Source organism: Myxine glutinosa, chromosome 9, assembly GCF_964187855.1.
Source record: "Myxine glutinosa chromosome 9, kmMyxGlut1.1, whole genome shotgun sequence".
Taxonomy (NCBI): domain Eukaryota; kingdom Metazoa; phylum Chordata; class Myxini; order Myxiniformes; family Myxinidae; genus Myxine; species Myxine glutinosa.
In genome coordinates, this window is record NC_136269.1 from 144,870,827 (window position 1) to 144,886,993 (window position 16,167).

At 53.5% G+C, this 16,167-nt stretch overlaps 1 protein-coding gene across 4 annotated transcripts in view; it reads right to left on the reverse strand.

Annotated features, from left to right (window-relative positions):
• Positions 1-16,167, reverse strand: part of LOC137434832 (phosphorylase b kinase regulatory subunit beta-like) — a 335,447-nt gene that overhangs the window by 92,198 nt on the left and 227,082 nt on the right. For all 4 annotated transcript variants that reach the window (XM_078785025.1, XM_078785024.1, XM_078785027.1 and 1 more), the window contains 2 exons: positions 14,629-14,787; positions 2,584-2,678 (listed from right to left, as the gene is read on the reverse strand). In XM_078785025.1, coding sequence (XP_078641151.1) covers positions 2,584-2,678; positions 14,629-14,787 — 254 coding nt within the window. The remainder of the gene's footprint in view (positions 1-2,583; positions 2,679-14,628; positions 14,788-16,167) is intronic.

A 16,167-nucleotide genomic window follows, 5' to 3' on the forward strand; every position in this document is an offset into this window, starting at 1 on the left:
AATCGGCATTCCCCCTTCGTGCTGTGTCGAAGCCCCTGGGAAGCCATGAAGATCCACCTCGTAGACCTCCATATCCGCCATCCATGCCTGAGCACTAGTCGCTGGTCGATAAAACTATCCGTAGACCCTGTATCCACCAAGGCCCGAACACAATGGCCTTCGACCATGAGGGGAATAAGGGCTTGAGCCAGGCCGGACGAGCCTGCTGGGAGTGGGACTGAACCCCCCTAATGGGTCGGACAAGCCTCGCGGGTGGATCCTATGCCAGCAGCAGTTTTGCGGTCGTGGCCGGAGTATTCGTTGTCCATGGGGAATCCATTAATGCCATCAGAGGGCTTTCCCATGCATTCCGGTGTTTCGCAATTCAAAATCTGACAATGTTGACGGGAAAAGGCCTCCGTAGTATTTGAAAACGCCTTTTGACACTTTTGGCAGAAAAAGGCCTCCGTAGTATTCGAAATCGCCTTTTCCGGGGTGAGGGCCACCGTTAGCTCGTGGACGACACGAGGAGAACGTTCCGCTGGGGCTTGGCGAGGCTTCAAAGCCCCTTGCGTGGCCCGGAGTTTGGTCAAGGACACGTACTTCACGCCCGATTGAGGATGAGACTGTGGTGGCTGTCCAGTGACGCCCGCCAAGGACGTCTGAGCGCCCAGGGTCCCGCAGAGAGGGGCCCTGCCCTTCGAAGCCGGGTAAGGCACCGGGTTTCTGGCTCGGCTCGCAGGCTCCGCAATGATCCCATTCAAGGTCGCGCGCGGCCGCGAGCCGCGTGCCGTTTTCCTGCACACTTTCGTGTAATGTCCCTTTTGCGAGCACAAATGGCATATTGTGTCTCGTGCCGGACACACGGGCCGGGCATGACGTGGCCCCCCACAGAAAAAGCAGGCGGCCCCGCGTAAGGCCTTGGGTCTGACCGTAGCGGCAGCCGTCAGGACTGGGTCTTCCTCCGGAGCATCCCGGAGTTCCGCGAGCAGGTCCGCGTCCTCGGCGGTAGCACTCTCCGGCCGGGCGTGTAGCGTAGTTCCCGCCAAGAGGCGCGTGCGATCATAGGTGTTCGATTGCATCCGCACTTCGGTGTATACTTTCCCTTGCTCGAGTGCCATAGCGAAGGTCAGGTCGGTCTTCTCTAGGAGCTTGAGCCTTAGTTCCTGGGAGGAGACCCCTGCAATATAGGCGTCTAAAAGAAGATCATCCTGAGACTGCGCGGGAGTCCGTGGCTCCCTGATGCTGTCCAGCAATAGCTGCCGGAGCTCCTGGGCGTAGTGGTCCATCGCCTCGTTGGGTTGCTGACGTCGCGTTAGCAGCAAATATCGTGCATACACAGGGCTTTTTTCCTTTATGTACAGCCGTTTGAGCTCCGCGATCGAGAGGTCGTACGTCGCGAATTGAGCGATGGAATTGTACACCTTGTAGTCGATTTTTGAATGAAGCGTTGCTAGCTTCGCGGCAGCCGTCGGCACGGTCTCAGGCTCCTCGAAATGATTCTCCAATGTTCTGAGCCAGTGCTTCAGTTGCAAGCCACCATCCGGGGCTTGCGGGTCGGCACAGAATATGGCAACCGCCAGCGTCTTGTTGCCAGCCATGTCGGTAGATTTAAATGGAATTAAGTGTTGTGGAAAACCAATCAGGTCCACACAACTTTAGTCCAACTTGTGGTTTAATTCCATTTAGATCATGACATCATCCTGTAATGCAGGAAATGCAATAAGTATACGATGTGGCATCACATGGGACCATTCATAACATTCAATGCAAGCAAGCTGAATATTCTATGCTGGCGTACCGTTAGTGAGTCTACCAGATGTAACTTGTCACAGGAGAGGTCTCAGAGCACCGTCCACAGCAGCGGGTCTTATAGTCGCACCCCTAGCGGTGTCAACGAGCAGCGAGCATCACCCCGGGTTCAGTACGAATACGATTTCACTACATTCTCCCCCCGTCAGAATCCCTCGTGCGGAGTTTGGTCGGGATCTGTATAGTGGTTTCTGAGAAGGTTTTTGAATGAAATACCAATGTTTGGGGCAAAGCCCTCCTTTTACCCCCTTTATAGGGAGTGCATCAGGATGGGGAGCACAACCCCACTCGACCTTGGTGTGCTGGTGCAGATGGACGGACACCGGGACCCACTCTGAGGTTATTTCGGAGAAATAACCTAATAACACACAGACACGTGTGTGCAAGGACATTCCGACATACAGAATAATCATTCCTGTATCCCACACAAAGGCCCAGCACAGGTGTTGGAATATTTGTGTAAATAGAAAATTTGGATGAGATGAGGCAAGGAGAATGGCGGAGGGTGGCATCCACAAACCAGGCCACTCCATCGGATTATTTTTATACAATTATGAAATAACCAGGAAACACTCAGTGAATAAACAAGGAAATATTTGGCATCAATTGCAGTGGATACTTTGTATTCCTTATGTTTATATCAGGATGAAGGATGATCTTTACTTTCAATATAAAATCGGTATTTCATGACAGATGGAGGCGCTTTTATTGTGTTAGTTTAAAAAAAAACATGAAATCGTGTCACAAACTCCAGTTGTGAATCGACACAGGTATCGGGATGTGAGTCCTCACCTGGTTAGAGTAGCGCATGCTAACATTCCTTCTGTTCTTCGGTGGGATGTAGCGACAAATTGGATCGATGTCCTCTGGGCTTATCAACTCCTCGACTACAACATGAAAAACACAGAACAGCACAAAGTCAAAGCAGCTGCGAACATTCCGAGAGGGAGAAAAGGTAGGTAGGGATAGCAGAGGAAAAGGAGAAAGGTATGGCAAAAAATCCGGAAAACCTGGCCAATTGAAATTCAAGAGGAGCCGGTCACATTGAAAATGGCAGGTGGTGATTGCGAGATTGAGTAATGTCGGAGCATGACGCACAGGTTTTGAGGAACTTGACAAGAGATGTAAATTGACTGCTCTGGGAAGAATCGAGGCAATCCACGGCAAGTGAAGAAGAACAGAAAACTTGCAGATGTATTGCGTGCACGCACATCGACAACCACGCTTCATCGGATGGGAATTGCACATCAGATTGTGCATGAAAATTAAATAAATAATGCAAATTCATCAAGAGCCAATGTGACAATTCGAAGGACCCGAGCTGATCTGACATTTACTTAACCTTACCAACATGTCACCCGCATGTTGCACCTTTTTGTGACGTCATATTTGTCGTTGTGCAAATCCGTTATTAATGGCGTAATTAAGGCCACGTTGCAGCTTGCACAATTTTATCACCCTCACCCATCGGGCGACACACCATCATCGGCTCGGTTGTGTGTGCACTTCCAGAGCCCGAGTAATGTCCTTGCTTTAATCCATCAACACCAATCAATAAACAATCACAGACATTCCTCCAGCAGGGCCTGCATTCACTTTAATAACATTCTCATCAATAAGTTTGCATCCCCTTCGCTGTTCACTGTTGGAGAGATAAATAAGTAATTCGGGCGACACATTGATGAGTGAACCGATAAATCGTAAAAACCACTGATTAACCGCACCAAAGGCAAGAGAACAAGTGACAAAGTAAAATTATTAATTGGTTTTCCCCCTTTCATGCTTGAACTGTTAATGTGGCCTAAAATTAGTAATCATCCCCTTTCATTTTGCTCTTCCCTGAGCCTATATGTATATATATACAAGCAGAAGTACCCGGCATTGCCGGGCGGGGGAGGAGAGGGGAGGGGTAAGGGGAGGGGAGGGGAACGGGGGGGAGGGGAGGAAAGGGGTTGGAGGGGAGAAGAGGGCGGGGGGGGAGGGGAGAAGAGGTGGGAGGGGAGAAGAGGGGGGGAGGGGGGAGGGGAAGAGATGGGGCGGAGGGGAAGAGAGGGGGGGAGGGGGAGGGATGGGAGGGGGGAGAGGGGTGGGAGGGGGAGAGGGGTGGGAGGGGGAGAGAGGGGGCGGAGGGGAAGAGAGGGGGGGAGGGGGAGGGATGGGAGGGGGAGAGGGATGGGAGGGAGAGAGGGGGGGAGGGGAAGAGAGGGGGCGGAGGGGAAGAGAGGGGGGGAGGGGGAGGGATGGGAGGGGGAGAGGGATGGGAGTGGGAGAGGGGTGGGAGGGAGAGAGGGGTGGGAGGGGGGAGGGGGAGGGTGGGAGGGGGAAGGGGGAGGGGGGAGTGGAGGGAGGTGAGGGGGAGGGGAGAGGGGGAGAGGGGGAGGGGGAGGGGGATGGGGGAAAAGGGAGGGGGAGGGGGAGGGGGAGGGGGAAAAGGGAGGGGGAGGGTGAGGGGGAGAAGGGGAGGGGGTAGGGTGGAGGGGGAAGGGAGGGGGAGGGCCAGTCAACAATGACGTTGCAGCTCTCATGGTCGGAGAGCAGCACAACAATCGCGACATCATCCTGCATCTTCGCAACAGCACGAAGCGGATTTTTGAGACTCACCGATCCTGTGACGCCCTCCAGTACCGGCGTTGCCGGGCGGGGGAAGGGAGACCCGTACAGTACACACATTACAACATTACACACACACACAAACTGTGTTTTATGTTCAATGGTCTGGCGGCGGGGATGGAACATCACGTGATCGCTCTGAGCGAATCAGCGCGCTGCTCTGCCACCAGGTCAGATTCCGTGTATAATATTCCTCGCTGAAATACGCTGAGGTAAATATGAATAAAAAATATGGATCTCGTCAAATATTTTTAGGTAGGCCATGTCCTTCCCAGGCTCAATGGCCATGTCTGTGCCAAATATCAAGTACGTGAGCCTCTCCGTTTAGGAGTCTATCGGTAACATTACACACACAAACTGTGTTTTATGTTCAATGGTCTGGCGGCGGGAATGGAAAATCACGTGATCGCTCTGAGCGAATCAGCGCGCTGCTCTGCCACCGGTCAGATTCCGTGTATAATATTCCTCGCTGAAATGCGCTGAGGTAAAAATATGGTAAAAAAATATTATGAAATATTTTTTTTTAGGTAGGCCATGTTCTTCCCAGGCTCAATGGCCATGTCTATGCGAAATATCAAGCACGTGAGCCTCTCCGTTTAGGAGTCTATCGGTAACATTACACACACACACACAAACTGTGTTTTATATATATAGATAGTTATGCAGTGTCTTCAGAAAGTCTACACCCCCCTTTCAAAATTGTAACCTTTGATACCTTATAGCTGAGAATTAAAATGCATTAAATCAGACTTTTTCCACCTTTATTTACACATAACCCACATTTCTCAAGTGAAAACCAAATTTCACTAATTTCAGAAAATTAATTAAAAATACAAAACTAGATTATATTGGTTAGATAAGTGTCCACCCCCCTTATATTAGCAATTGTAAATTAGCTCAGGTGTAACCAATCACCTTCAAAACCACACACCAAGTTAGTTGGCCTCCCCCTTTGTTAAATTGTAGTGATTCTGATTATTTCAGCATAAAATCAGCTGTTCCTGCAGGTTTCCTCTGCTGGGTAGTGAATGTCACAACAAAGACTTAACCATGAGCACCAAGGAGTTTTCAAAATACCTCTGGGATAAAGTTGTGGAAAGGCACAGATCAGGGGATGGGTATAAAAATATTTCAAAGGCCTTGAATATCCCTTGGAGCACAGTCAGGACAATCATTAAGAAGTAGAAGGCGTATGGTACCACCAAGACCCTGCCGAGATCAGGCCGTCCCTCCAAACTGGATGACCAAGCAAGAAGGACACTGATCAGAGAGGCCACCAAGAGGTCAATGGCAACTTTGAAAGAGCTACAGGCCTTTATGGCAAAGACTGGTCACTGTGTGCATGTGACAACAATATCCCAAGCATTCTACAGGTCTGGCCTGCACAGGAGGGTGGCAAGAAGGATACAAAAATTACTGAAAAGTCCTACGTCGAGTCCCATTTGAGGTATGCAAAAAACACTGGAGATTCTAAAGCCATTTGGCAAAAAGTTTTGTGGTCTGACGAAACTAAGATGGAACTTTTGGCTTAAATATAAGACATTACGTTTGGCACAAACCCAACACAGCATATCATCCAAAGAACACCATCCCTACTGTGAAGCATAGTGGTGGCAGCATCATGTTATGGGGATGTTTCTCATCAGCAGGGACTGTGGCACTTGTCAGGATAGAAGGGAAAATGGATGGAGCAAAATACAGAAAAATCCTCAAGGAAAACCTGCTGCTCTGCAAGAAAGCTGAAATTGGGATGGAAGTTCACCTTTCACCATGACGACGCGAAGCATACAGCCAAAGCTACACTGGAGTGGCTAAAGAACAAAAAGATAAATGTTCCTGAGTGGCCCAGTCAGAGCCCCGACCTAAATCCAATCAAAAATCTGTGGCATCACTTGAAGATTGCTGTCCGTCAACGCTCCTCACACAACTTGACTGAGCTTGAACAGTTTTGTACAGAACAATGGGAAAACATTGTCCAATCAAGGTGTGCAAAGCTGGTAGAGACCTATCCCAACAGACTCACACTTGTAATAATTGCTGCCAGAGGTGCTTCCACCAAGTATTAGCTCAAGGGGGTGGACACGTATCCAACCAAGATATTTTAGTTTTGTATTTTTAATCAATCTCATAACCTGCATCCACCTTTGGTGGCGGAGGTAACTAGAAGCACACAGTAAACACATACCTGTACAACAAAATATAGAGTAGGAATTCGACAAAAACGATCAGGAGAAACTTATCTTTGATGAAACTACAGGAGCCGAAGGACGCACAACCGACCCCAAGGAACCGGAAGGAGAAGTGAGGGATGGTGTTAGTTGGGTGATGAGTTGTGCGTGGTTTCCGCCAGATATAGCGCTTCACATTCAGGCCAAAGAGTTCAATTTTCGTCTCATCAGAACACAGAATATTTTGCCTCACACTCTGAGTCCTTCACATGCCTTTTTGCAAACTCCAGGTGTGCTGTCACGTGCCTTTTTCTCAGGAGTAGCTTTCATCTAGCCACTCTCCCATAAAGCCTGGATTTGTGATGTGCTGCTGAGATTGTTATCCTTCTGGCAGGTTCTCCCATCTCACCCAAGGAACTCTGTCGTTCTCTGAGTGGTCATTGGGTTCTTCTTCACTTCCCTGACCAAGGTCCTTCTTGCCCAGTTGCTCAGTTTGGTCGGACCGCCAGCTCTAGGGAGAGTCTGGGTAGTTCCATATTTTTTTCATTTCCTAATGATGGAGCTCACTGTGCTCTTGGGAACTTTCAACACTCTAGAAATTGCTTTATACCCTTACCCAGATTTATGTGTCCTCACAATTCTATCTCGTAGTTCTACAGACAGTTCCTTGGAGTTCATGGTAGAGTTTCTGCTCTGACATGCACTGTCACCTGTGGAACCTTATATGGAAAGGTGTATTTCTTTCTAAATAATGTCCAATCAATCGAAATGGCCACAGGTGGACTCCAATCAGGTTATAGAGACATCTCAAGGATGATCCTAGGAAATTGGATGCACCTGAGCTCAATTTGGAGTGTCATAGCAAAGGGGTTGAATACTTACCGATTCGAGACATTTCAGGTTTTCATTTGTTATTATTTTGTTAGAAAATTCTCAAAAATAATTCCACTTTGACATTATGGGATATTATATGTAGATCGGTGACAAAAATCTCAATTTTATCAATTTTAAATTCAAGCTGGAACTCAACAAAATGTGAAAAAGTCAAGGGGTATGATTACTTTCTGAAGGCGCTGTAGTTGTCTGTCCATATGCGAGATTTCAAATAGCACCTCAGTCATGGAATGAAAACCCATTTCTAGCTCCTTTTTCACCTGCTGCACATGGCCCATTTGCCCTCCACCCACTCCGCCACCACCCACACGACCTATTTACTCATAATATTGGGAGAATCCCAGAAAACATTACCTCACAACCCTTTGCTTTCAACTGCCATACCCAATATACTATACTTATTTTTCAAAACTTCCAGGTAAACTTTCCCTCCATCATTTACCCAAAGGTGTACCACAACCAACGTTTTCCTGCTGTGGCCCGATACAATGTAATTTAACGTTCCTTCAATGTCCCTAACTCCTACTCCTTCAAAACTGCACAGAACTCTGTCTACGATCCTTCCTGCAGAATGAAGAATCTACATATTTAATAGTTTCATCGTCCACAGAGACTGTCTCCCAGTCCTCATTCTTACCTATCTCTATTGCCGCACTCTCAACACTGCCTACACTCGCTACACCCTGACCACCATCTGCACTCTCTGCACCCTCACCAATGACTTGCACTCGCTGCACACAACTTCCTGCACTCGCTGCACCCTCACCACTGCCTACACTCGCTGCACACTCACCACTGCCTACACTCGCTGCATCCTCACCACTGCCTACACTCGCTGCATCCTCACCACTGCCTACACTCACTGCACTCTCACCACTGCCTACACTCACTGCACCGTCACCACTGCCTACAATCGCTACACCCTGACCATCATCTGCACTCTCTGCACCCTCACCACTGCCTACACTCGCTGCACACTCACCACTGCCTACACTCGCTGCACACTCACCACTGCCTACACTCGCTGCATCCTCACCACTGCCTACACTCACTGCACTCTCACCACTGCCTACACTCACTGCACCGTCACCACTGCCTACACTCGCTGCATCCTCACCACTGCCTACACTCACTGCACTCTCACCACTGCCTACACTCACTGCACCGTCACCACTGCCTATACGCACCACTGCCTACACTCACTGCACTCACCACTGCCTGCACTTGCTGCATCCTCAATGCTAGCTGCACCCTCACCATGACTTTCACTCGCTGTACCCTCACCATGACTTGCACTCGCTGTACCCTCACCATGACTTGCACTCGCTGCACACTCACCATGCCTTGCACTCACTGCCCTCTCACCATGACTTGCACTCGCTGCATTCTCAATGCTAGCTGCATCCTTACTATGACTTGCACTCTCTGCACACACCACTTCCTGCACTCACTGCATCCGCAATGCTAGCTGCACCCTCACCATGACTTGCACTCGCTGCACTCTCACCATGACTTGCACTTTGCTGCATCCTCAATGCCAGCTGCACACTCACAATGACTTGCACTCACTGCACACCACCACTTCCTGCACTCACTGCACCCTCACCACTTTCTGCACTCACTGCACCCTCACCACTGCCTACACTCACTGCACTCACCACTGCCTGCACTTGCCGCATCCTCAATGCTAGCTGCACCCTCACCATGACTTGCACTCACTGCACACCACAGCTTCCTGCACTCACTGCACCCTCACCACTGCCTGCACTTGCTGCATCTGCAATGCTAGCTGCACCCTCCCCATGACTTGCACTTGCTGCACTCTCGCCATGACTTGCACTTTGCTGCATCCTCAATGCTAGCTGCACACTCACCATGACTTGCACTTGCTGCACACAACTTCATGCACTCACTGCACCCTCAACACTTCCTGCACTCACTGCACCCTCAACACTGCCGACACTCAATGCACACTCACCACTGCCTGCATCCCACTGCACTCTCACCAATGCCTGCACCCCCACTACCTGCACAGGATGGAGGCAGGCCAGGGTAAGCACGACAGAATGGAGACCAAAATGGAGACGGGTCAAGCCGAACGAGAGCAAATGGTGGGAGACCTGGGAAATGTGCGGGACAAGAGTGTGAACTGGGAGCAAGCCCTCCTCCCCCGTACACCCCCAAAATGAGCGCAGGTTTTGATGCGGTCACTACACCTTCGTTAGGCATTAGATGTGCAGCTTGTAGCCAGGTTTCATCAACATTGTGTGTTTGGTTCAAGCGATAATGACTGAAGTGTTTCCAGACTCACTCACTCACCGACGTACCTACGGACACAGCTCGATTGCTTAATCTCAGTGGACTAAAGTCCAGGTGAGCTAATAAAAATGATACAACATAGAAGCATGGAGATAGCAGGGAGATTCGGGATAATGTCCACAATAGCTTCATCAAAATTCATGCTGATACTGTTTTGTTGACAAAATACTGAATGTCTAAAATAGAATGTTTCTACTGTGGTGCTGCGCACACACGACTCGATTGCCAGAGAGGTAGGCCACAACGCGTTGGTACAACAAGAGTCTTTATTCAGAGCTCGCACTTCAGCACTGGGCGGGCTCGAGCTTAGAGCCCGCATATATGTCCCGAGGCCACGCCTTGCCCCCGGGCGTGGCCGATCGGTCAAAAGGCGGGGCATGCATTTTAGTTCCCCGCCTGGACGCTCGCGCCACCCACTGGTGCACGGAATTATTGCCCCTTGTGCCCGCCACACGCGCCCCCCCCAGAATTCCCGCACACCTGAAGGGTGAGCTTGCGGGGAAGCCAGATGACCCGGCCGAAATTCCCCCTGGTGATGCGTGCAGGGCTGGGGGTAGCGGGACGGCGGGGCTGGGGGGTGCCGGGGGTCTGACCGCCGGGGGGCGGCCTCGACGCGGAGGCAGAGCTGCTTGCGGGGGGTGGTCCAGATCGAGGTGGGCCGGCTTGAGGCGGTCCACTGAGATACGATCCGGGGCACCGCCGATGTCGACGCTGAAATATTTGTCCCCGGTCTCCAGCACGTGGAAGGGCCCGTCGTACGGGGGCCGTAGCGGTGCCCAGTGGGCGTTGTGCCGGACGAAGACGTACTCCACCGTGCGAAGCTCCGGGGCGACGTGGGAGGACGGGCAACCGTGGTGTGCCGTCGGCACCGGGGCGAACCTCCGGGTGGTCTCCTGCAGGGTGGAGCGCTGTTGCGCCGTGGACCAAGGAGCCGTGGAGTCGGGGATAAATTCGCCCGGTACCCGCAGTGGTTGCCGAAGACCAGCTCCGCCGAGAACGCGCGCAGGTCGTCCTTGGGCGCCGTCCTGAGGCCCAGCAGGACCCAGGGGAGCCTGTCGGCCCAGCTGCCGTCGCAGAGGCTGGCCCGGAGCGCGGCCTTCATCGAGCAATGAAAGCGCTTGCACAGGCCATTGGCCGGGGGGTGGTAGGCCGTGGTGTGGTGCAGTTGGATGCCGAGCCCTTGCGCCACCGTGCCCCAGAGCTCCAAGATGAACTGGGGGCCGCGGTCGGACGAGATGTCCGAGGGGGCACCGAACCGGGCAACCCAAGTGGCGATGAAAGCTTGCGCCACATCAGCCACAGACGTCGCCGCCAATGGCACGGCCTCCGGCCACCGTGTGGTGCGGTCCACCATGGTGAGGAGGTGGGTGAACCCCTGCGAGTTGGGCAGACGTCCCACCAAGTCGACGTGGACATGGTCGAACCGACGCTCGGGCACCGGAAACGGGGCCAACGGGGCCTGGGTGTGGCGGTGGACCTTTGCGCGCTGGCACGCGAAGCACGTCCTGGCCCAGTCGCGGACGTCCTTCCTGAGGCCATGCCAGACGAACTTCGCTGCGACGAGCTTCTGGGAGGCCTTCGTGCCCGGGTGGGACAGGCCGTGGATGGCGTCGAAAACCATGCGCTGCCAGCCAGCGGGCACGATGGGGCGAGGCCGGCCGAGGGAGACGTCACACAGGAGGGCCGCGCCCGCGACGTCGAACGGCACCTCGGTGACATGGAGGCCCATGACGGCGGTCCGCAAGGCCTGGATGCCGGGGTCGGCGGTCTGGTCCTCCGCCATCCGGGCATAGTCGATCCCGAGGTGGACCGCGTGCGCGACGGACCGGGAAAGGCAATCCGCCACCGGGTTGTCTTTACCCGCGACGTGACGGATATCCATCGTGTACTCGGACACGGCAGAGAGGTGACGCTGCTGCCGTGCCGACCATGGCTCAGCAACCTTGGTCATCGCGAACACAAGGGGCTTGTGGTCGACGAAAGCCGTGAACGGGCGGCCCTCGAGCAGATGGCGGAAGTGACGGACCGCCAGGTGGAGTCTGAGCAGCTCGCGGTCGAAGGTGCTAGAGCGGCGTTCGTGCGGGCGAAGCTGCCGGCTAAAAAATTGCCAGCGGCTGCCAAGCACCACTCACCCACTGCTTGTGCACCGCGCCCACCGCATAGTCCGACGCGTCGGTGGTGAGGGCGATCGGTGCATCGGGCGCCGGGTGCGCCAGCATAATGGCGTTGGCCAGGGCCAGCTTTGCGCCCGCAAATGCAGCAGCCATCGGCTCCGACCAGGCGATGTCACCTTTGCCCGGCTTGCCCCGGAGGGCCTCGTGCAGGGGGAGGAGGAGCTGGGCGACGTGGGGCGCGAAGCGGTGGTAAAAATTTACCATGCCCAGGAACTCCTGGAGCCCCTTGATCGTGCGGGGGCATGGGAAATCCCTGACCGCCTCCACCTTGGCCGGTAAAGGGATGGCCCCATGCCTGGTGATGCGGTGCCCCAAGAGGTCGAAGGCGGCGATGCCGAAACGGCACTTTGCGGGGTTGATGATCAGGCCATGCTGGCCCAGGCGTTCGAAAAGCGTGCGGAGGTGGAGCAGGTGCTCCTCCCGGGACGCGCTCGCGACTAGGATGTCGTCCAGGTAGACATAGATGAAAGGTAAGTCATGCAAGACGCTGTCCATGAGCCGTTGGAATGCCTGGGCCGCATTCTTCAACCCAAAAGGCATTTGCAGGAACTCAAAGAGGCCGAAAGGGGTGATGACGGCCGTCTTTGGGACATCGTCCGGTTGGACGGGGACCTGGTGGTAGCCCCGGATGAGGTCCACCTTGGAGAACACGGTCGTGTTCGCCAACCGGGCAGAAAAGTCCTGGATATGCGGGACCGGGTAGCGGTCAGGGGTGGTGGCATCATTGAGCCGGCGGTAGTCACCGCACGGCCGCCATCCTCCGCCAGGCTTCGGCACAATGTGCAGAGGAGAAGCCCAAGCGCTGTTGGAGCGCCGTACGATCCCCAGCCGTTCCAGCGTGGCGAACTCCGCTTTCGCCATGGCGAGCTTCGTGGGGTCGAGTCGGCGTGCCCGGGCGTAGACCAGCGGCCCGACCGTGGGGATATGGTGCTCCACCCCGTGTTTGACGGCCACCGCTGAGAAGGTGGGCCGCGTGAGGGCCGGGAAACTGGCGAGGAGGTGGTTAAACTCGTCCCCTGCTGGAAGCGTGCAGACTAACCTCGCCCGGAGGGAACCTTTCAGCAAGCCGCTTGGCAAGCCGCTCGGTGAGCCGCTCAGCGAGCTGCTCAACGAACCGCTCAGCGAACAAGTGAGTGAGCTGAAGGTTTCGGCCTGGACGAGACGTCTGCGCTTAACGTCGACCAACAGCCCATGCGCACATAGGAAGTCCGTGCCGAGCAGGGCCATTCGCACGCTGGCGGTAACGAAGGACCATTGAAAGCGCTGCCCTCCGAACCGCAGTAAGAGGCAACGCTTCCCGAATGTGTGGATGGGTGTGCCGTTGGTGGCAAGCAAAGCGGGCACCGGCCGCGGTTTGCTTGTCGGACGTGGAGGCAGGGAGGACGCTTAACTGCGCTCCTGTGTCACAAAGAAAACGGCACCCGGACAAGGTGTCCATGATGAACAGGAGGCTGCCGGAATGGCCGATGCTCAGGGCCGCAAGTGAGCGCCGGCCAGGTCGTTTCCCGACCCGTCAAAAGAACACGGCAGGCGGCACGTTTTAGCCTTGCGTCCGAACCTGGCATGGTAGTAGCACCAGGTTTGCGGCGGTGGCGGCCGCGTCGGCCGTGCCGGCGGTGGTGGTGGTGGCGGCGGCAGTAGTGGGCGGGGCGCAGCAGCGGCCACGAGGGAAGCCGGGGGCGCTGGAGCCTCCGCACCAGGAGCCACTACGGCAGCACCGTAAACCGACCGCGTGTCGCAGGCCGCGAAAAACTTGTCGGCCTCTCCGGCCAGGGCGCGGGGTTCCGTGATGTTGGAACCGGCCAGCGCGAGGCGCACCTGTATCGGTAGCTGGCGGAGGGAAAAGTGCGCGGAACAAGAAATCCGGGCGCTGGTCCCCAAGCAGAGACAGCATGAAATCCATCCGGACCAATGGTCGTGTGTCGCCAAGGGCGGGAAGGTCCAGGAGGCGGTCGGCCCGTTCGATCTCTGTGAGCCCGAACGTGGCGAGGAGGAGACGTTTGAGCGCCTCGTACTTGTGGTCGCCCGGCGGGCGCCGAAGGAGGGACACGACTCGGGCGGCAGTGCCAGGCCCGAGGGCGGCGATCACGTGGTAGTACCGGGTCTCGTCCGCCGTGATGCCTCGGAGCTGAAATTGAGCTTCGGCCTGCACAAACCAAACGTCGGCTTGCGCTTCCCGGGATTGATTGCGACGGCGTTGGTAGCCATGGCGCGTTCAGGGGTCAGCAACGGCTGAACCAATCGGGGTCACCAGTGTGGTGCTGCGCACACACGACTCGATTGCCAGAAAGGTAGGCCACAACGCGTTGGTACAACAAGAGTCTTTATTCAGAGCTCGCACTTCAGCACTGGGCGGGCTCGAGCTTAGAGCCCGCATATATGTCCCGAGGCCACGCCTTGCCCCCGGGTGTGGCCGATCGGTCGAAAGGCGGGGCATGCATTTTAGTTCCCCGCCTGGACGCTCGCGCCACCCACTGGTGCGCGGAATTATTGCCCCTTGTGCCCGCCACACTACTCTCTAAAGGAAATGTGAAATGGTTACCTGGATTTGGAAAAGTTTTATCAACACCGGTCTGAGACAGCAAGTTTCAAACTCAGGGCTTCATCAGTGAGACAAAATACATTGATGTAAATAAATTGTAAATGTCTGCTGGAAGAATGAAAGAACATACCCAATAGTTGTGCGATGACATACAAGGCCTGGCCCCACAGGAACAGCATTCCAGGATTGTCGGCAGTACTTGCACATCGACGCTGGCTTCCTGGGGAATGCTTCTCGCCTTCGACAAGATCATATGGCACACGGTAGTACGCTGGCACCACGGCATGACCTGGCAACACACACATACACACACACACACACACACACACCATACATGGACGGACACACACACACACACACACACACACACACACACACACACACACACACACACACACACACACACACACACACACCATACATGGACGGACACACAGACACAGACACACACACACACACACACACACACACACACACACACACACACACACACACACAATGACCTAAATAATGCAGAAATCGATGATTCCATCAGACGTGAACATGGAAAACAAAGTGTTGCGTCCAGACATTGCACTCAGGAACAAAAAGGAAAAGACAGCATTGTTGATTGAGATATCAGTACACAGCGATTTTGGCCTAAACAAGGCAGAAATCAAGAAAATGATCAAATACCAGAATCTTAAAAATGAGGTCAAGAGATCTTGAAAGCTGAAGAGCAACGAAATAGTACCAGTGATAATTAGAGCAACAGGAATGATGAAGAAGAACCTCACTGAGATTTTGAAAACCATCTCTGGGAATATTACCACAAATGCCCTACAACTGGAGGCAATCCGGGGTTCGGTGATGATCCTGAAAAGAGAACTTGGAACAAAACTGAACAAGTTGAACAGTTTGGTCCATGAACCGTGATCCCTTACGGAAGAGGAGGTGGATACTTTGGGTCCTTGGAGGACTACGTTCCACCTCCTGAAACCCGCAAATGGAGATAACGACCAACGACACACACACACACACACACACACACACACACACACACACACACACACACACACACACACACACACACACACACACACACACACACACACACACACACATCATACATACATACACACAGTCACACACACACACACACACACACACACACACACACACACACACACACACACACACACACACCATACATACACACAGTCACACACACACACACATCATACATGCACACGCACAGTCACACACACACACCATACACACACACACACACACACACACACACACACACACACACAGTCACACACACACACACACACACACATACACACACACACACACACACACACACATAGAAATGCACATATGTACACATATACACATACACACACATATATACACACACATATATACACACACACATACACACACACACACACACACACACACACACACACACACACACACACACACATATACACATACACACACACGCACACCCATACACTCTTGTTCAGCACAGGCAGGTTGGTTTTCTATCGCTGTGCTTCTGGCCTCACTCTGCTCAATGTTTCTTCCCCCTGTGCACCAGATAGCCCAAACTTCCCCCATTGCACTCGTTCTCCCAGAATCCCAATCCAGGTTTTCCTCAGTTTAATCGAAGTTGGATGTT